This window comes from Temnothorax nylanderi, unplaced genomic scaffold (genome assembly GCF_030848795.1).
Source record: "Temnothorax nylanderi isolate EJ_2023f unplaced genomic scaffold, tnyl_v1.0 TNYL_tig0037_pilon, whole genome shotgun sequence".
Lineage (NCBI taxonomy): Eukaryota > Metazoa > Arthropoda > Insecta > Hymenoptera > Formicidae > Temnothorax > Temnothorax nylanderi.
In genome coordinates this window covers 1,360,691-1,382,488 of record NW_027249099.1, presented here as the reverse complement: position 1 = coordinate 1,382,488, position 21,798 = coordinate 1,360,691, and the positions used below count along the sequence as shown (strand labels likewise).

The window sequence follows — 21,798 nt, the reverse complement described above, 5'->3', positions numbered from 1 at the left end:
CAGATTTGTAGCCGTTTGCGTTATAGCTATTAATCGCGAGAGGAGACGCGTCCGTTTGTACAAGAGCGTGATAATTGGAGAGAGATTAAATTTCAACGTCGAAATAAATTTCCATGTCCGAGTAAAGATCGTGCCGAGGCGCGAATCTTTATTATCAATTTTATTTTAGGATTCAGCCGAGCAGATAATTAAGTTAAGGCGATGATTAGAGATACTCGATTATACGAAAATACCGGTGCGGATCGAGACGAAGCTCGAGAGAGCGCTTCTTGAGTTGAAGCGCGAGATTCTTTTACGCGCGACGTAATCGTCCGATATACAATTTTCGCTCGAGTCGCGCGCCATTAATTCGCAATCGCTGTCGCGCGCGACAGCGAGGAGCCGATATTATTCCCCGCCGTGGCGAGCCTCTCTCGCGTTTCCTTTGACGTTACGGGGACGTAACGCGAATAACGTCGAGAGTCGTCGAGTCACTCCCGGGGATGCGAAAAAATTGTTTCGTCTCCGGGAGACGGAGAAAGAGAGTAATCGTCAGCGCCTCGTAAAAGGCGCCGAGATTGATGGCCGAGGGCCTTTTTAACGAAGCGCGGAGGCGAGGAGCGTTAATCAATAGCCACCGGCGGGCACCAGGAACCCCCTCCCCCCTCCCGCCCCGCCGGCATATTTGAAATAAATTCTAATACGGCCGCCGCCGGAAGGGAGACGATTACCGCATCATTGTTCCGTTCGGCTATTCTTTTCCGGCCACGCTGCCGCTGCGCTGCACCGCGCGCGGCTCTCTAATTTTCCTTTTTTTTCTCTCCTCTTTTTTTTTCGCCACCGTCCGATAGCGGCCCGATCGCATTAGTCGCAATTAGCGCGGAATTTATTCCCCGAAAAGTTGCTCTAACGCCCCATTTGATTAATCGCTCTTTCCCGACCCCTTATCACCTGGGCGAATTGTTATTAGGAATATGCGTTAACGAGCGAATAGATAATTACTAATTAATATTGTATATATGCTTTCGTCTAGCGCGTTTCATCGGAGAATTATAAAAATTAGATTGCTCGGGGTGTGCGACTATTGCAGAGATACTTAAATGTTATCGTTTCTGCAATTGAACGCGTCACGAAATCCCGTTTTGTCACATAATCGAAATAATTGAAAAATGAATCTTATGAATTGCATCTCATGAATTTTATCGAATCCTTCACTTTAAAGTGGAATTTAGAATTTAATAACTCTATAATTTTACATACGTAGAACATGGAAAGGGACCGAAAATCTAACCTAAATTCTAGATCTAAATTCTAGATCGTCTAATTATATATGTCGGGCTTAATTTCGCCAGACTTCGTTTCGTCTTAATTTAATTCACAAACTCGCTGCAAAATCTTGAATAAGTCAACCCTTAACATCAGCTTTTAAAATCTTTCTCAGTAGATCGGATTATTTTGTATGATCGAATTATGCTAAAGTTCTCTCAAAAGTTGAAAACTCGACGTCGAGGATGCATTGCAAATAAAAACATAGATAATCGCGACACGAATAGACAACAATTGTGCGATATTAATTTTAGGAAGCACATAAAAAAATGTTCGTGATTTAATTCGCGGCATTTAATTTTTTTCTCCAATGTCCCTGGATCGCCCTTTGGCTAAAATCTTTTCCCTTTTTCGAGGAGCCTTGAGCTCTCTATTCTCTCAGAAGCATCCGATTTGAATGTATCAGAATCGCTTCTGCCGCGAAGAAAAAGTTTTTGCGGAATTTCGTTAAAAAATCAGCGCATTCTAAAATTATATTTCGACGACAGGAGCAATAGGAACGTTGACCGATCAAACCTTCCCTTCCACAGACTCGACCAGGATCCCTAGTGTACCTTCCCGACGGACGATGTCGCTCTCTTACAAGAACAGGTGAGGTTACGTTCGCGTCGAACACCTGTTGTCAAAATCTGACGTCCCGAGGGAGAGACACGGATCCCCATAAATCTAATCGACCATGGTAATTTCGATATACATTGCAATTACGTTCAACAATTCTGCAATCCACTTAGAATGTCATAATGTCTCTATTCTGGGACTCGAGCCACTTTCTTCGTGTCTCATACGCGATTCTGTTTGGCTTTTCCTTTTGCACAATCAATTTACTTAACATTGCGCATTCTGCTTTACTCTTCCCCGTTTCATCCGGTATGTAATTGTTGCAGGCGCGCTACTTCAGAGAAGAGGACATAGATGGTACGTTGCGAGATCACCCTTGCCTGTCGTATGTCCGAAATGAAATCGAACAAGCGGTCTGAAATGATTGTTTTTGCAGAGTTCCGAGAGTGTTTCTACCTGTTCGCTCGAAGCGGCCAGATTCGCACGCTTGACGAGCTCACTATAATTATGAGGTCCCTGGGACTGAGCCCGACCATTGCGGAATTAAACAAGTACATGAAGGACAAAGGTAATGTCTCACGATGTCCAGCTTTCACCGGGGAAACCTCTTACGGAGAGAACGGAAATCGTTCGTGTTGATTCCAGGTGGAAAGATGTCCTTTGCCGATTTCTTGGAAGTCATGCACCTTCAGACTCGCGCGGAGGACCTGCCGAAAGAAGTGATCAAAGCTTTTCAAGCTGCGGATACCTCTCACAGTGGCACTATACCAGCACGACAGTTGGCGCATATGTTGCTTCACTGGGGAGAGCAATTGAGTAGCAAAGAAGGTAAAGTGAATGAATAATTTAATCGTAGCTTTTACGTTTGGCAATACTGTCCTTTGTTGCAGTGGAGCAAATCTTCCGCGAAGCCAACGTGTCTTTAAACGGACATGTGAAATACGAAGATTTTGTAAAAATCGCGTGTGCACCTGTACCTGATTATTATTAAGAATTAAGCGATTTTCATATTTATACACCACGTTCCATGATTTTATGCTTCTATATATTTCTACGAAAGGCGCGAAAGAGGAAAATACTTTTACATAAATAAGAAAAGATCAGTTTAAGCTTTAAAAGGAGCTTTATAACTTAAAAATATGGTTGTGGGACTTCTGGTTATCGGATAAATAAAGTCTATTTCATTATTTATTCCCATTATATCTTAAATTATACTTTCAACCCTGTTTAAGTACATTTTAATTTTTGACGATACATTTATTATTTCATTACGATAACGAATTCTCATCCATAAGGAACGCTCTCTCATTTTTTCTAAATATATATTATTATTTTATGTCGATAAACACATTTAGAGCAATGATGAGCTTTTATGAGTTTACTCTGTCACTAAATTTATACATTCTGTGACAAATTCGATCTATATATATTTACAGTTTCGGCTACTTCGAAATTATTCTCGAATTGTTCGTTCGATATAAAAAAGAAAACGTTGAGAGAGCAGAGGCGAATTTAAGTTATAATTCGAATTATGTACGTGAATTACGCACACTCTCAAAAGGCTAATTTCAAATTTTGAAAGAAAAAAATTAATTTGTTGCCGGGACTAATACACACAGCGGTTTTATATTCCTTAAAGTCACCCTTGATCGAGAGATACATACTTCGTTTTCTAAACACGTTACATCTATCTAAAACTAAAATTACACATCTTTACGTTTATCCTGTGCAAGAAACATGCGAATGAAAAGAAATCTGATTTGTATCAAAATGATTTTTCTTTCTTTCTTTTCAACGATACCAGCAAATGGAAATAGAAGTTTCTATTAATTTCTCAAAATTCACTTATTTTTTGCACGAGTTAACACATATCTCATTATAAAATAAGTAACGAAGAATATTTGTTTATTCTTCGCATCGACGAGTCTGCTAAATTTAATTTTCTTCGGTACACGGAACAAAATTAACTGGATTGAAAACCATCGATGATCCTCGAAAGACGTTCCCCGACCATCGAACGATTAGTCGAACCGGTAGTCCAAGGATTACTAATCTTTGGGTACATCCGGGGTCGGGGGCGAGCCGCATAAAATCACCGCCGTGCTGACGATCGTCGTAAGTAAGAAAACGCACAACAGGGCACGATCACTGACCAAAGCGACCTGTTTCCAATCTAACTCTGTCCTTTCCCGGCGATCCTGCTCGACCAGGCGCCGCTCGTTCCTCTCGATGGTCGCGTGCACTCTTCCCAAGACCCGGGACCAGTGCGCTTCAAGGCCGCCCTCCTTGCTGAGATCTGTGCGATTGTTCGACACGATTCATAATTCATCGCACGGCACGAATTAGCTGGCTAAAGAAACTAGACCAAACTGGAAAGACTACCGTAGGATATGCGCAACGAAGGGATATGTTCAAAACAAAAAGTACGAATGCGAATGAAAGTATAGACATTTCTCACAATCAAGTATTATTACACATCGCGCAAAAACGATACGATTTTTTAATAAAAACATTTCAGCTTTCACGAAACGTTTGTAATTTTTCGAGTTACGTAAAATTTCTAGTATAAATTTGTAAAAACGTAGAAAATTAAAAAATACATATAACATTACGATTTTTAAATCGTATACTTTATGTGAAAGAATGTAAGAAAAATTCATTTTATTCTGAAAGAAAATTTACTTTTAAACAATTCTTATAGTATAATATACAAACACTAAAGGTAATAAATACATTCAAAGGTGAATAATATAAATGCTTCTTCGAGAATGGCGATGTAAAAATGTGCAACACTGAATGTTAAAGAAACAAAAATTACGAGAATTAAGGGTGCGGAGTAACTTCATAATTTTTAATAAGTAAATGACATATTAAATTTAATTAATATGTCTTATAGCGAATTCGGGCGCTTGCACTAGTGCACACTGAGTGCGCACTAAGGCTTGTTCTTAATCAATTATTATATTTACAGATCATCTTAAATACTTAGTCTATAAAATGATTTGTACAGCATTCATATAGATATTACAGAATGTTTTATTGGCTAAAAAATTTTTAAATGTGTATTTAAGCGACTTTAAATATAAGAATAGATTATAAACAAGCCTTAGTGCGCACTCAGTGTGCACTAGTGCAAGCGCCCGAATTCGCTATTACAGACTCACCTAGACTGGGACTAGAGCTGTTACTATCATCTTTTCTCGATACATATTTGGGAGATACGTGCTGCTCCGGCAGTTCGGGCTTGCAGTGCAGCGGACAGTTGTTCTTCCTTCTCGAGAATTGTTCCGCCGGCTCCTGCTGATATAACAAATCACTGTGATCCTATATTGATGATCGCGCCGTAACTTTTCTATAGAACGAAGTAATAGCGGGCGCGCGTTTAGAAATTGTATCAACCGCGAAACTTTCTCTCGGCGAGGCGCAATACGGTCTTCGTTTGCGCTCGGGATCGGCCACAGACGTCCGTGCGTCTGTCCCTCAATCTATATTTATCGTAATTATTTCATTAATAATTAATATCTATTTCATATTATACATTTCTTCACATTGTTCACAATTCACATTGTTCTCTTTCTTTTATAAACTTCTTATATTTATTTTTGAATCGATTTGTATCTCTTCTGGTTCTTTCGTATCATATCCATTGTTTTATTCCTCCCGCACAATATTGAAGATAAATATCTTACCGTTACATCTTTTCACTTACGTATGCTGAAACGAACGTCTGAGGCTGATCCTGTTTACCCTATCTGCCGGAAGCTGCACGACTCTCAGAATTATTATCTGACTGATCTGATTCTGAGAAACGCGCGCACAATGGTATATTGGCCCAATTTTATTATATTCAAATAGGTTTTAAGAGGCCGGATGGCGATTTGCAAGATGCCCCGCGTATTACAAGGTACAATATGCATGTGCATTACGTGCATCCGTTTTACCGATCTATTCTCCTCTTGGAAATTCAGACATACTATCCTGGCTAATTTGTCTAAGACCAGCGATCTCACGATACTCGGTACGCGTATGCCCCGCACACCACGGTGATGCAAATTCAATGTCACGACCGCCAGACCGGATGCGAACGACACCAGGCAAATGCTGACGCCATAGTAAAGACCTGAAAGCACCGAAGGGACAGAATAGATAATTGAATTTTTATCTCTCTTCAGTAACTTTTCGAAAGATGCAAAATAATTTAAGTGATTTATATACAATATTTGTCTCTCTTAAAATGTGTCGGACAGAACTGAAAGGATCGGATGAAATAGGAAAAAATAATGTTGTTTTTATTATTCGAAGAAATTTACTAATTGTGACTATTGTGAGTATAAATATGGTGCGCTTTCTATAATTTGTCAAAGAAATTGTCTGTCATATTTTCTCGCACAAACGATATCTAACCATTAAACAAAATTCTTTCTCCACTTAGATAACGATTCTGAAACAGCTTTTATTCGCTTTTCTCGCTGTTCTTTGAGTACACTCCTTAGGAATCCCCCTTTGAAGACTACATTAGCAGAAATGAGACGGTGTTCAGTTTTGCGGAGACGGCTAACCGCGTTTCAAGAAAGTCCCAGGTGCATTTTCCCGCGGGTTTTTTAATGAGTAATGAACAGCTCGAACTATAAAATCGCGATAATACTCTTTGTCGAACGATTTAAAATTAATACAATCGGACGATTTGGAAATTCGAAATTATAATTCTAAAGAGATATTCGCGATAATTTAACTTTAACATAATAATAGAATAGGAAGGATTGGCGGATCGTGACATTTTGAAAATATTTTGAGTGTGTAAAGAATATTCTCCAAGTTTGAATTGAAGATCCGACCGGAAACGACCAACGATGTACTCACTTATCAGCGGCGTCTTCTCCGTGGGCGGCAAAGTTTCGCGAATGGTCATCAAGAACACCGTCATGGAGAGAAGGGCCGAGATGCCGAGGGTGACTTTCTCCCCGGACTCGGAGGGCACGTAGAACACCAGCAGGGCTGGAGAGCAAACAGGAACAGCGTCCGCGAAAGTTTTATCCTTACCGCGAAATATTGAATCCGAGGTATTCCGCGAGACTTCGATTCGAAGTCTCGTGACAAACTTGAAAGTTTGTAGTAATCGAAAATGGAACAAGAGCTGCGGGAAGGGCGACAAAAGAAAGTGCGAGGACAGACTCAGGTTTGCTTTTCTCTCAGAACTTCCATAAATTTAAATTTTCTTAAGTTTTCCGTATTTTTCGTTCACGCAAACGTGCATAACGAGTTAATATCTAAATTCTTTATTGATTTAATAATAAAATTTCATATTTTATTTTATAGAATACCGGTTTTCCGCAATTTCTGTTTGAGTTTCAGTTTGCGAGAAATATAAGTAAATAAATAATGCGATAGAAATACAATTTTAATTTTATCTAGTTTTTGTCGTGCTATTGTCATGTAAAATTCACGAATTCTCGACCAAATGAAACCACGCAAAGATCTTCCGATAATTCACACATGTCATTTTTTACTGTTTTACAATAACTGGTCCACGATAACCATCAATTTTATCATCGGAAAGCCATAGCGTTGTCCCATTTGTCCGACAGTTTCGATTGCCCCACTGGGTCTTATATTCTGTTGTTTCAATATTTGCCTTTTTATCTATCTATTTCTATGTATCTTGTACATTGATTTTCTTTATTACGTTAACTTTAGTCTCTTAATTTTTGTTGTTAGTATCCTACTTTTTCACTCTTTCTGTTTATAAAAGCTCTTTCTTAAAAGAGATAAAGTCAATAGGCAATTGCTGTTCTACAAGCTTGGCTCTAATATCCAGCAAATTCTCGGAAAATTTCTTTCATTATCGATAAATGGCAGCAGAAATGTAATGAAATGCTTCAGTTTATGCCGTCGTTTCCGCAATGACTTAATTTGTTTTCTCCTCCTCCTCGTACAAATCCTAAGGCTGTTAGACCCAGTGGCCTATAGATTTTTTATTTTTCAAATTCTCGTCTTCCCTTCCTCCTTCGTATAAAATTGTATTGATATTCTTCTTTGATGATCGTACTTTTTACAATTTTGCAAAAAATTAACAACGTATACAAGGCAATTTTAGTATTTTAATAATTACGCTCCTTTTTGCTTGCTGCCTACATATTATAGTCGTTACGGTGTACATTTTTCTTTTTCTTAACTGCATTAGCACGGTGTTAGAATACATGTAGAATGATTATAGCGTAAGTATTTTAGATAACAGAAAGAAACAAGAAATTATAATTTCTTTTCTCTGAATTATTAAAAAATAAACTCGACAATAATTTTAAATTGACTTTAAGTTTATCAAGTAATTTGTTTCCAAAATGCTCTTCGATATGTTCCTACTGAAATATATAATCTTATCAAAATTCCGAATCTCTTTCAAGCATGCATATAAAAAGCAATGATTGTCTTGCCTTTCCTATCGAGCAATAGATCTTAACTCGTAATTTGATTGCCCGCATAGTTATTAATAAAGACGCCGTTTTTTTCCCCGGGATTGCGAAAACTATTATGCAAATTCATTAGATCGACATCTCGTGTTAGTAGGGACAATCTCAATTTTCTTATGCAAGCAGGTCGTGCAGGAGAGTGCGGAAAGATCGGAAGAGAGAACCTAATCTCGTATATAACTTCTCATGCGGTCTGCCGCTTCGTAGTCTCAAGGTTTATTTTTGAAATTTCACTTCGTAGCTAACGGTAAGAACTGTTACTTCCTTCATTAATAAACGAGGTCCTCGAGAATTGCATCACGTTACCGCATATCATTAATTCGCAATCTGTGAAAGTTTACTTGCGAGATTTAAGGTGTCTTAAAAAGTTTCGTACGCGCTCTTTTTCTGTAAAATGAGATGCTCTACTAAAGAAAGCGGTATATAAATTATTTTAATTACTTTTCGCCGAACATGATGCGACGTACGTATTTCATGAAAATCGACATTTGAGCATGGCCGTATTGTTTACCAAAAAACTCTTCGTATTTTTATACAGCTAGTAATAATGTAATTATTAATTATCCTAATCTTTAAAAAAAATTTTTTTTGAATATAAGATAATGAGATATAACGCCACTAATTATAATATCAGAATTTTCTTTCCCAATGAGATATTTATAGAAGTTATAGTAACTCTACTTTGAATACATGCAAATACCGAAATGCAATTATTACGCTCTTTGATATACGAACGTTAGTCTATTGCTGGTCGCTAACTGATGGTATGCCACGCATTTGTGCGCTCCACTTACCGACGCCGTTGATTAGTATGCAGGGCAGGATCAGGTTGAAGACGTAGAACATCGGACGTCGTCGTAAGCGGATCTCGTAAGTGATGTCGGGGTACGGCTCCTCGCAGCAGGAGTAATACTCGACATTTCGGCGAGCGGTGAAGTCCAGAAGATGGAACTCGCCGTTCGCCTGATAATTGCTCACGTCCCCCTGCTCGCTCTGGCTCTCCAGCTCGAGCTGATGCCAGTAAAATTTCCACGGTGTTAGTTACGCGCGACATATCGTGATTCGTGATGTCCGACGGCGTAAATTGTCGCTGTTTTGTCCGCGGCAGGCCGGCGAATTTGCAAGTAATAAAAATATATCAAGCGGGCGCGCAGTTTATTGAACAATACATCCTTTAACAGCTTTAACTAAACACGAGCGGAAACCAACGGACGAGGGTCGAATCGGTTTATCGACTAAAAGTTAAACTGGCAGCTGACAGGTCGAGTGTCTTTCGCAGCGATTTAGATTGTTCTGTTTATCGCGTAATATATAAACTCTGTTTTGCCGAGCTGCTACGTGCTTTATTAATAATGACAAATCAAGACATTTATTGCGGTAACGAATGAAAAGAATTAAAGCACGAAAATCGGATTTTAAATTGGAGTAGAATATTACACGAATCTCGAACAGACATTCTTAATTGAATTTCAATATATATAATCCTTGTGTCATTTTTTACTATAATTTTATCGTAGATCTCATAATAACTGGCTCTGTCGTTTATCAGTTTACTCGATCGACAATTCCTTGTTAATTTAAGCAAGAACTCGATCGACTTTTTTTTTTATTAAAGAGAAACCTTATCGAAGTTTTTGCTCGGGAAATTAATGATCAAGGCTGAAAATCCGGTCGCGCGGAACACGAGAAATGATTAATGCGCGAGGAACTTTGAAAGATTCTCCTGGACAAATATTTTAAACCACGATGACGTCTTTTACACGACGAAAGGGTAAACGGGCGGTGTAGCGACGGCGCGGGCGGCACGCAAAGTGTATTCAGCGCGGAGAGATAGAAAATGGGAAAACTCTCTCTGTGAAAGATAGGCAGGGTGCTCTCAGCGCAGAGGCGAACCGAACGGCTCTCGTATTGAATTCTTCTCGCGATGCTGGGATTAAGCTCTTCGATCTGCCCGAACCATTTTCACGACTTGACGGGCCGGCGTTTTCGATTCCACAGCTGTGTTAAGCGTCCCCGAAAAAAGGCCGATCGGCTTCGTTTCAACAACCCTACATTTCGTTTTTTCTTTCGTTTATTCGCGTTGCACGCACAATTCGTCCTGCGTCGAGATATTTTTTGCTATGTATCTTCCATGTAAATCTCACCGGAAAAAAAATTAGTTTCTGAAGCACGAAAAGAGATAAAAATGTCCGCGATTCTTATAATAATTTCAGGATGAATCTAAATGTAAAATTTAATCTGCAGTACTCATTCACCTTTATCTTTATCATTCTAATCGATATGGTTTCGCATTTGCATGAACTATATAATATACATATATGTACGTATACCGATACCTCAGTCTTCGGATAATCGATACGGCATCTCGCTGAATGATATCTACCGAAACCGTAAAATATTCCGCGGTCTTAAATGAAGGTGAATATAATACTGCGAGGAATTACGAATGGCTGAATTACGAACGTAGAAATTAATTCGATTTAGAAGGAAATCTGTAAGATGAACGGGGTCGCGCGCCAGTCGATAATTGCCCTGCCTCATTTTTAAACTAAAGGTTCATAAGAATCGACGAAAAAATCGGCTAAGTGGAACGTATCGCTCGGATTATCATATAATAGTTAAACATAATATTTATTTAAAATATATCTCTGGCCCGACAACTCAGCTGAAATCAATCTCTTAAAATCATACGGTTTAATAAACAAATTTTGAGAGTCAATGTGATACCGAGCGGAATTAATCGTTATCTTAGGCGATTCTGATCGGTTCCCACAAAACGGAACGCAAAATGCGAGCTCGTTTATCGAAATTAATTTAAAACACAAGAAATAGAGAATATTCAGCATATATAATTACATATAATTTGTAATATGTAAAATATTTTATGACCCATCTTGGTGTTTATTTTTGTTATGACATATAGTACACATTATGCGCAAACAGGGCCATCATAGACAAGCGAACAAGCAACGGCATGAATCGTTTCGTGTACTATCGTATTATCTATCGAAACGCAATCGTGTCTTATATTATAGTTATCACAGTATACGATTATTAGCTCGCGGAATTAAAACCGTTACATATACCCTCGAATAACATGATTAATTGGTTCAGTTATTGAAAACCGTGTTATTCGAGACTTAGAATTCGTACAATTTTGGAGATCACGTTCCGTTAACGAAAACCGTGCAATTCAAGACTCCAGATTCATATAAAACTGGATATTTGGTTCCAAGAAATTATTTTGAAAAAACTTTTAAAAAGTAGGATTGTTACAAATTTTTACTATGCTATTCGAAACTCCATGCAATTCAAGTAACATGTTACTCGAGGATCTCCTATATTTTATGCAAGACTGTCTGATGCACGATCTTGGTGTTTGTGCGGTGAGCAAGGTTGCTGAATATTTCCATTGCGATCGATACACAATTAATAGTAATTAATAGTGCGCGTGAATCGCGTGATTGACAAAATGTTTAATCAAAATGTAACTATCTATATCTCAAGATTTGAAACTTTATTTCGAGTGTTATCTCGTAAGGATTTTTTATACCTGATTGCGTTTTAACCCGAGATTCTCATGTCATGATTATAAGAGGGACTTTAAACGCGTTATCCAAATCTCAGTTAATTGCGATAGAAGACACATTTGCCGCGCAAATTTTGCAAATTTTCACAATTTACATCGTTGAATAATTTATTTTAACAGAACAAAGTTCGAACTTCATCTTTTTAAGAGAGAAATTTTTGATACGCAGCGCAGCGACCTGTTCTGTTAAAAATCGGATATTCAATTATGCAAATGTAAAACTTTGATAATTTGCACTCGAGCGAGTGAAGATCCAAATGTGCGAGATAAAATGCAAGGCGTTATAGAATGTGAAACTTACTTGGTACCCGTCGTACGTCCAGGAGGCCCATTTCAGGGCACACCGTTGCTCGTCAAAGGGAAAGAACTCTACATTTATGTCGCAGCTGCTGCGAAAGATACCGTGGCTTAGCCAGACCACCTCGCCCGTATGACTGACGATCACGTTTGTATTGATGACCGCTGAACTATATTGTGGATCCGCGCTGTAACCAGAAAATTGAAACCGCGACGAGATATATAAATTTCTTTCTTTTATTTCGAACAGCTTTGAACTCCGTTCCTCTATTTAAGAAATTATACTATTCGATTTAGGAAATTATATTTTATCTTCTCTATAATGCTTTTAAATTTATCCTAAATTATTTTTGTCTCCCGTCTTTATTTTCTTTCTGTTTTATTATTCTACCGACACTGAAAATTGTTACTTTCTAAAATTACTCGCGAGCTTTTCTTTTCAATCATATTTTGTTCAGGATCACCTTCAGACTCTACTTTATGCGTATCGCCGCAAAGTATCCCGCAAGGGATCGAAAGAAGTTTTCAAAAGAATAGCAGGATCTCAGGAGATCTCAGGTGGATGTATAAATCATTACTACAATTTGTGGAATTTTTTAATATCCCCGTCGGTTGAATGCATGAACTTTTTTCTTGCGGTATACATTTTTAACGTGCAACAGCGTAGAAAAGTTCGCGAAAAAGCTCATTCCCCGATTCGAGATGAATGCTCACTTGTTATACAAAATCGTGTCAGGTCGCCAGACACGATTGTATGGAACGCGGATTACTCGAATTCCAGCGAATTCCGAGGCATTCCATTTCAAGTGATGATCGGTCCAAATCTGCGTAACCCAACAGTTGGTCGTGAGTATCTGGTTCTTTTCATCCTGTAATAAATAATATAAAGCCGTGAGACGTAAAAAAATATAAAGCAAAACGATCTTCGTACAAACGGTAATAAATTCGTTTATAAATATAAATGCCGCGCGCGAATTATTTATTTGTTTTAAAGTGAAATTTAATTTATTTTTCCGATAATGCGCTTCTTTCTCGCTTATTTACTTATCTTTTCGCGGAACACGATTTACTTGAAGAAATAAATTAGACATTTATTTACTTAATCAGTAGCTTATTTCTGTACACGTACAACGGAAGATCTTTCCCGGAAGGAAATTTTATAATTTGTAACTAATTTATCGTGAAATATTTAATTTGTATTTAATTTGTTACTCTTAAAAAGACTGCTCTCTAAAGGAGGCCGTTGGAACTGACCTGTGTGATTAATTGGAGTTTATATATAACAACGAAACACGAATTGTCGACGATATGGTCGACAAACAACAGGCAATATATATCTTTCTAGTTATAAAAAATATGAGCAATCTCTCACAAAATCCGAAACAGTTTTAAAGCCACGTCGTGTAGTAATATTATTCTCGCAATCAATTTTAATAAATTCAACGCTTTATCCTCAAATAAAAATAAAATAAATGCAAATAAAATTAATAAAATATTTTAAAATCAATTAGTTTTATTGAAACTTTTGATAATCTTAAACACGACAATTAAAAATGAATAGAATTAGGTAAAAAAGTGCAATGTTGATAAACTAAAATTATTTAACTTATATTAATGTTCTACGTAGATCTTTTTTATAAACTAAATAATTAGCTCAGATTCTCTTATTATAATCGTTGACCAGTTTCAATTTATTTTTCCGAAATACGTTTCGCAATTCGTTCGATAGAAACAATCCATTATATCTTTCCGCTTCAAGGAAAATGAAATGTCAAACGTTACTCTTGCCCGCAGACTTTTTCTTACTTTTGCTAACAGTATAAGACGCTTAATTAACGTCAATTGTAAAATTATATGAAGCAGTTCCGCGGCATTTAATTGGCCACCGCAACCGTGCGAAACCCGGAACCTTACGAATTCCGCGGTGAACGCTATCTCGACAGAGATTGACGTTTAATCGATGCAAGAATTTTTTATAATTACTTAGATCTCGTTATTTTGTACGCAGAGCATAAATATTCACAGGTTCCGGTACGCGCTGTTTTCCTCAAGACCTTTACCCACCGACTCGCTCTATAACCTTGTGAACTTTTAAGAGATCACCTGCGCTTGACATCTCAAGATTGGATTCCTTTAATTAAAGTAGCACCAGTAACATTACGATACATATTATATCCTTAAATCGCTCATTAAAGCACAGTTGCATCGATAAATAATTATTGAAACTAAATTTGTTGTATTAACCGTTATAATAATCTTTAATTATAATTATTATATCTTAATTGTTATTATAACTCGTTTATTCTCTTTCGGAGATGAGAAGAGGAAATATTTTTAATTATTATAGATTTGCAAGTCAGACAAACCATTATTCACTGATATTCTTGTTAAACTTTTAATACTTTTCTTCCCGTTTGACAAAAGAAAAATTATTTAATAATTCCTTTCTGGACAATTTAGTGAATTTTTAGTTTACCTGAGTAGTTATTACCGTGATGATAAAAGAAGATGGATAATGTACGGAGTAATATAGTCTCCGCGAAGGAGCTATATTATTCTCACTTAATGTTTGACGTCCATCTCCATGTATCATCTTGAGACCAGATACTATGGAAAATCAACGGAATGTGTAATCCAATAGCGCATGATGTAACGAAGATACTATCGTGAAACTATGTATAATGTTTCAATTGCAGGCCTTAGGTATGTTGAGAATTTAAGCGGTAGGAATTTGTAGTTTGACGAGCAATCGCGATTTCACGAATTTAAAGTTGCATGGCATCTGTCCATATAAAAATGTATAGCCTTCGAATGAAATGAATACAAATCATTAATTGCAGCTGGATAATGGGTCATCTTTCGAGCGACTTATAGTGATATGTGCAAAGTTGCTTTCTGTAAGATTCTCTTTTGCTCTGCAAATATACAACTTATAATAAAAATGCTATATTTAATATAATGCTATAATTAATATAACGATAAATTTTGCGAATGAGAGGAAATAGGATTCGCGCAAAGGTGGTCCTCTCGGTTATTACTCAATTATCTCTGTTTGTTTCACGAACAACGAAAGGTTTTGATAGATTCAGCGGTTGACGAGACTCGACTCGATGGGGAAACCGCGTGATATTGCATTATCATCAATATTATCAAACGAAAAGAAACGGGAAGGGGAGAGACGAGCCGGATGATCGACCGTATATTGCGCGATAGATGTAACGAGAGCTCTCGTTAGACGGTCTCAGGCCTCCCTGGGGTGACCGGTCGGTTACGTTGCGCTAAAGGTTGCTCTCGTTACTGCCATACGCGAAACAAATGCCTGAAACTTTCCCACCGGCTTACTTATTCTCACGCCAATTTATCTCGCGTATCTCCGATTACCACCGGGGATCCCGTCACGGTCGCGGTGTTTCCATTTTCGTTACGATACGCATTTTTCTCAATTTTACCTCGTGTCCCGTGATAAATCTAAGGGAAGACTCGAAAATCTCGCGCGATATCGAGGATAGAGGTAAATCAGATAAAAGGGAAACTAATGAAAAATTGATAAAATTTAGCAACTTGATTAATTTAGCAATTTTTATGTGGACTGAATTTATAATTATATTTTTTGCATGCTCGTGTATCGTCACACGAAAAAGCGGTGAATAATGTTATTATATTACAGTTTTATGAGTCTTCAAATAAAAATATAATGAAATTTGTTTATTCTTTACGAGCAGTGAATTCAAACGTTATTTCCACCGTTTGTTTCGGTGGGAATTTTTTTCAGCCGCACGGGCAGGAATTTATTTTATTAAAGATCAAATCCGTTTACTGAGAATTCTGTTTGAATGCCAAAGCGCTGATAAAAGTCGATAGCAAAAAAATCCATAGACGCGAATGCAAGTATCGTTAAAAACCGAGCAATCGCGCGTTTTCATATTTTTTCTCTCTTGTATTTAAATTATTTCTTGTTCTGTGTGAAATTCGTTGAGAGGAGAGACGTCTTTTTTCGATTGATTACGTCACGCGTCACCGTTATCTCGTTTATACAAGGAAATATTTTCTCATGTGGTTATTTTTATTATGCTATATAAAGAATAACAACAATGTAGTGTCTCCGCGGGATTCCTCGAATGGATGTACAATCTCGATAGTAGAAAACGAAAGAATATGAAAACATTTTTGAAGAAATTCCACGCGTTTTCGCTCGGCCTCGCCTCTAGAGAGGGATTTCGTGCAGCCAACAGTTCTTTAATACATTTCGATCGTCGTTGAACTGTAAGAATTTCGAGAAATTGTTGGAATTTCCGCTAATATTTCTGTTTTACAATCGTCGTCAATATTTCGGTCGCTTATAAAATACGTATGTGGTTCTCTCTCTCACTCTCTCGTACCGTATATTAATCATTAAGATTATTTAATGCTTGAATACTCACGACGTCGATAATATGATGAAGAGAGAGTCCAAAAACCACGACCAGAGGCTGGGACGAATTTTTAGCTGGCCTCACGCCGGCGTCATATCCATCCAGCAAGTACTTCGTCAGTCTATATTCGTGCTCGTCGCAAACACCTGAACAGATAAAAATGAGATTAATGATTAATTTCCTAATTGCTTTTATATTAAATCGCAACTTAAACTAAAATCTTTAAAAATATATATTCAATATCTCTTCTCGTTAAGAAAAAAATATAATCGTATTGATTAACTTAGCTAGAGAAACAGAGTTAACGTAATAACATTTACACTTTCATAATTTTATTATTATTATTATAGAATTATTTATTAGTAAAAGATAAAATATAAACAGATCTTTGTACGATAAATTTATTTATCTTTATATATGTATCTTTATCTTTCTAAATAAATGTATGTATCTTTATAAATCTACAGAAATAGAATAGCTTGCAGTGTATTAAAACAAATATTTTTATTTTATTAAAAAAGATAAATTTATTGGCTGCAACTAGAAAAATTTCATACGTTTAACTGTACGGTCGTTAGTTTTTTATATTTAATTTAACATTCGTTATATATTCGTTATTTCAAGATATATTGATGCTCGTGAATATTGAAACAATAGGTACAATGCCCTTTAGCCTATTCGGCTAGAAAAGTTTCGATATTCCTCTCTTTCGAGACTTTTAATAATCGTTATTTTTATCACTGGATATTGTCAATAATTTAAAGAAAAACAACTCGATAATATAAATAAAATTTATAAGTAAATTGAACCATGAATTTAGCAAGTATGAATACAGTGTGGATAGATGCGACGACACATATGTGCGAATCTAATATATGTTTAATTATTAATTATTAATAATTTCCAATTGCATCTCTCTTTTTTAATTTAATATCACGCGGAAAGAACAAAATGTCCGCGTAAAGAGTCACTTCACCGTCTAATCGCGACACAAGTGATACCCGAAGGAATAAAATGCGGAGAATTGTCAGAATTGAGGATGGCGCAAGGCCGAGCGCGAGAAGCGGCGTAAAGTCCTGGGAAGCAGCCTCGCAAAAAACTTAAGAGATTCCTTTCGCCGGGCCCTTCTCTCTGATCAGTGATCACAGCTCTGATCCGTTTCGTTACGTGGATGTTCGTCCATTATAGCGATCGGCTACATGATCAGTAACGTCAGTCCACCTCCCCATTGTAGCGACCATTGTGCCGTGAAGCGTGGTGAAACCTGTCAGAGGCCCGAGCTAATCTCGGCCCGAAGTAAAGAAAGGTATAGGAAGGTACTACTAGAAAGATAAGTGATACTCGTCGCGAGGATACCGCCCGTAATTAGGAGAGTGAGTTCTTACGGTCCTATCGAACTGTAAAAGCTGTATCTTCAAACGACTATGAGTACCGTCTTTAATGCCGACGTTTGAACGACGCTAAAGTAAAATTATCGGCAATTTTGCTGGTACACAAGATATAGTACCATTATTTCTCAATAATAAATCTTTTTATCAATTTACAAAATCATTTAATATCTTGTTCTTATGGAAAAAAATGTTCAGACTACTATAATTTTCCAGCAATTTTAAAATAATTTACGAAGTATAAAATTAAATATCTATTTTTCGAAAGTATCGCTTAAATATCTTTTCGGTAATATTTTCAATACAAAAATATATCCTATTGATTCTTATTACATAATAAAACTTTAAAATTTCTCGTATAAACTATTACATAAGAAAACATTAGCAAAAGATATTAAAAATCGTACATAATCAAAATTTACTAAGACGTTTTTTATTTCTCCGACGAAATAAATTTTACATTTCACTCTTATTATTGTTTCTTTCTACGAGTCACGCAGCAAATCTCAAAAATAAGACTTAATAATTTATTCCTCATTAAAGGTAAAAATGATAGATGTAGTCCTATGATTGAAACTTGGTTCTGCTTTCGTCCTTTCGATTATTATTAAGTAACTGTGAATAATTTCAATATATATTCAATATATTTTAACGTCTCGTTTTCATGATTCTCGCATGTAATTCGAATCTTTCATCTCTGCGTGGGGCGAAATAATCCCCACAAGATTCTCGCAGATCGAGAAATATCGGCCCGTCACCATCGTCGGGAACGTAAATCGAAAAATCTCACAGATTTGTAATGAGATCGTATGTCAAATGTCGATACTCTGTATGAGCTGCGGAATATCTCGCGGGATCTCGACCGACCGACATCGAATTTCTTCGGGCAGAACGGTTCGCCGCTCGAAGACATCCGTCTCCGTCTGGAGAGAGATTAACCCCCCCAGGATATGAAGATGTTCGATTATCCGAACAATTGGAGCAAGAATAAAATTCCTACATCGCAGAACAACAATCAACGGAACATCATACGGCTAAATAAACAAATCTGTCGAAAGATATTTATTTTTCTAATTTATAAAGTATAAACATCGTAATTACATACATAATAAAATTACTTACAATATATTCACACTTTGCTAAAATACTACCGCTTGAAGAATACTATACGCATAACTGATGGCTTATACAAACAATTTGTATTAATTTAATAAGATAACCCTCTCGAAAATGTCTCTTTTGCCAAAATAATGACACGATTTTTGTTTTCCTCTCTCGATCGATTCGAACTTTTAACCGTATCGGATTTCACTGAAAACACTGAAAAAAAAAACATTGAAGAAAAACATTGACTTTTCTTGCACACGGTTAGCCGCGTACACGGATAAAATTTGTGAGCGACGAGGAAATAATCGCCGATAGCGGCTGTAACCCGCTAAAACCTCGGTACGTAAACCGATTTACTAAATGCATGCACAGGCCCCGATTCCGACGGATATGTAAATTCCACCCGGGCGTTCCGATCACCGAATTTCGTGCCACGGAGGAGGCGTCAAATGGCCCCTTGACGCGATTGATTCGCAAACGTTTACACTACCAGATGTGACGCAAACATACCGTAACGAAGTCCAGTTAAGATCGAAAGCTATATACATCGTGGGTCACACGTGAAACCTCTGCCCCTTATATGTATCTCGTCAGCTTTTCTCAGCAAACTGAAGCCGTTCGTTAAGCCAAATTACTTACGTGCATTATAAAATTAATTAAATTAAATCATTAAATATAATTAGAAAATTACATAATTAGTTTAGCTTAAAACTAACAAGAAGGATGATTTTTAAAATAAGTTTTAAAGTATGCAATTTTGCTGGGTTGGAAAGAAAATTAAAATTAAAAAACGGTTGAAGAATTAAGAGAATGGGGACGTCGCGTTCGTTGTGTTTCAATATGACTTCAATCGGAAAGCAACGTTGTTTTGTGTCACTAAAAGCTGCAATCAGTATTAAAAGTTTCGCGAACCTTTCTCTTATGTCTGGCGCAAATTATGCCGATAAAAGTAAACTCACAGGATTCTACTTGAATACGATTGTCTGCGCTCTCGCAATTGACTTTCACGCCGATCACGAATGGAATTTTCTACTGAGCCGGGAAATCTGGAATTTGTGCGATCGACAATTCGTATTTCGTATAATAAAGTATTTATTTACGCGTTTATTAAATTGACTCGGCTGATTCCTCGAGAATGTATCTATCTTCAGGGGAATATTGCGAGTTAATACGCGCGCGGGAAAAAAAATCATCGAATCGTCAAATCCTTGAAAACTTCACGGTCGAGAGTTGTAATAAAAATCGCGAAACCATTCGCGTGTCGAGGACGCTCTTCCTAAAAATGGCCTGCGATTTGTTGACGTTTCAGCCTTGATTTGATCGCGTCGCTAATTTACATCTCAGACGTCTTTGATATCAGCGGTTGTGTAGTCCCCGGCCGGGCAAAAGCTATGACGAGCTTTGTGACGTCCGACAATATCTAAACAATTCCGAAACGCGCTGCACTTGGGCACCGAGAGGGACGAGAACCTTGGAACTTTATTGACGACGGCCTACATCTTTCTTAGCTTCCGAGATAATCCGGCATTATGTAGGAAAAGGGCAAATAATCGAGTTTCTGAGGACGTCTCGAAGATGACAAGTATCAATAATCCGATTTCTCGAAACGAGATAATCATTCTCCCTCGTGCGGTGTTTGTGTTATTTCATATACATGAAATTTCCTACGTCAAACGCGAGCTCTGTACTGAGCAAAAGAATTTTCACTGTGTAAATAAGATATTTGACATAGATTTATTCAAAAATAAGTTTTCGTGAGACACAACTAAACTTCTTAGACCTGTTTTTCGAGAAGACTTCAATTTTTCAATAACTTCTTAATTTTGTAAAATATAAAAAATATTCTATGTAAATCATGCATGTATAATTATAAGTTTATCTTGAAAGATATCCAGTGGAGATAATAGAAATAAAATTATTAGCTCTTTCAAGCTTGAAGACATTGTTAAGTCTTATTGTTATTACAAAAATTAATAAGACAGTTTTTAAATGACTTGAAAATGCATTACAAATGTTTCATTGTTTAAAGGAAAATCCATTTTATTTCAATCATTAAATATTAAACTTATATATGCAAAAATTAAATTTAATATGTCAAGTAATTATTATTAAGTAATTATATTAATTATTACAAAATTTAAATGTGCAAAAAAGTATCTTAAAAAAAGTTTCTAGCTTATCTGTTGATCAGTGGATATAAGATTTTGTTACTTATCGATCTTAAATCTTGAATTTCTAATTGACGGAAACTTTTTAATCTCTAATCGCAGTGTTGATTTGCGAATGTTAAACTGCCAACGAAATCAGGGAACAGAAATGATTCCAGTCGCGAGTTCGCGGATACTTTGTACGAATTATGCGATAAATGAAAATAGCGCGATGCCGCCAGGCACTCACCATTCCCGAAGGCGATGATCAGAAGAAGCCCGTATCGAAGGAACGGGACGGGAGACGGCGACATGGAATTGAGGGCCTGCTCGTGACCGCGTGACCGCCTACGTACGACTGGTACACGACGGCGGTTTTCAACCACCGTGCGATTTCGCCCCTGAATCCCGCGCTATCCCTACCCAGAGAACGCGCGGGTTCCCGATTCCCGAAGGAAATTCGCGCAGGCGTCCCCGCCGAAACGACGCGGGCGGCGGGATCACGCGAAATCCGAACGGACGCTTGAA

At 37.2% G+C, this 21,798-nt stretch overlaps 2 protein-coding genes across 5 annotated transcripts; one reads left to right on the top strand and one right to left on the bottom strand.

Moving 5' to 3' along the window:
- The first annotated feature begins 1,856 nt into the window (after positions 1 to 1,856).
- On the top strand, positions 1,857 to 3,054 carry LOC139771282 (calmodulin-like protein 4). Its single transcript, XM_071703946.1, has 5 exons — positions 1,857 to 1,984; positions 2,190 to 2,220; positions 2,300 to 2,431; positions 2,509 to 2,691; positions 2,754 to 3,054. Exons 1-5 carry the CDS (start codon positions 1,982 to 1,984, stop codon positions 2,852 to 2,854), a joined length of 450 nt encoding a protein of 149 aa, XP_071560047.1. The 5' UTR covers positions 1,857 to 1,981; the 3' UTR covers positions 2,855 to 3,054.
- On the bottom strand, positions 3,034 to 21,735 carry LOC139771278 (neuronal acetylcholine receptor subunit alpha-7). Of its 4 annotated transcripts, none has more exons than XM_071703934.1 (9): positions 21,521 to 21,734; positions 16,638 to 16,774; positions 12,931 to 13,085; positions 12,221 to 12,404; positions 9,125 to 9,341; positions 6,724 to 6,858; positions 5,790 to 5,983; positions 5,028 to 5,163; positions 3,034 to 4,159 (listed from the first exon to the last, which is right to left on the bottom strand). In XM_071703934.1, exons 1-9 carry the CDS (start codon positions 21,582 to 21,584, stop codon positions 3,912 to 3,914), a joined length of 1,470 nt encoding a protein of 489 aa, XP_071560035.1. In that variant the 5' UTR covers positions 21,585 to 21,734; the 3' UTR covers positions 3,034 to 3,911. The 4 variants fall into 4 exon arrangements, with proteins under 4 accessions (XP_071560035.1, XP_071560037.1, XP_071560036.1 ...); XM_071703936.1 differs by having other exon boundaries at positions 5,028 to 5,160; positions 5,805 to 5,983; positions 21,521 to 21,733; XM_071703935.1 differs by having other exon boundaries at positions 5,805 to 5,983; positions 21,521 to 21,731.
- Positions 21,736 to 21,798: the final 63 nt, after the last annotated feature.

Coding starts and splice junctions, on each gene's coding strand:
- LOC139771282 (XM_071703946.1), top strand. Junction 2,221..2,299: donor CAGAGAAGAGGACATAGATG/GTACGTTGCGAG, acceptor TTGTTTTTGCAG/AGTTCCGAGAGTGTTTCTAC. Junction 2,692..2,753: donor GCAATTGAGTAGCAAAGAAG/GTAAAGTGAATG, acceptor CCTTTGTTGCAG/TGGAGCAAATCTTCCGCGAA.
- LOC139771278 (XM_071703934.1), bottom strand. CDS start 21,584: ATGTCGCCGTCTCCCGTCCCGTTCCTTCGATACGGGCTTCTTCTGATC. Junction 9,342..12,220: donor GGACGTACGACGGGTACCAA/GTAAGTTTCACA, acceptor TACTGGCATCAG/CTCGAGCTGGAGAGCCAGAG. Junction 6,859..9,124: donor CATACTAATCAACGGCGTCG/GTAAGTGGAGCG, acceptor TTTGCTCTCCAG/CCCTGCTGGTGTTCTACGTG.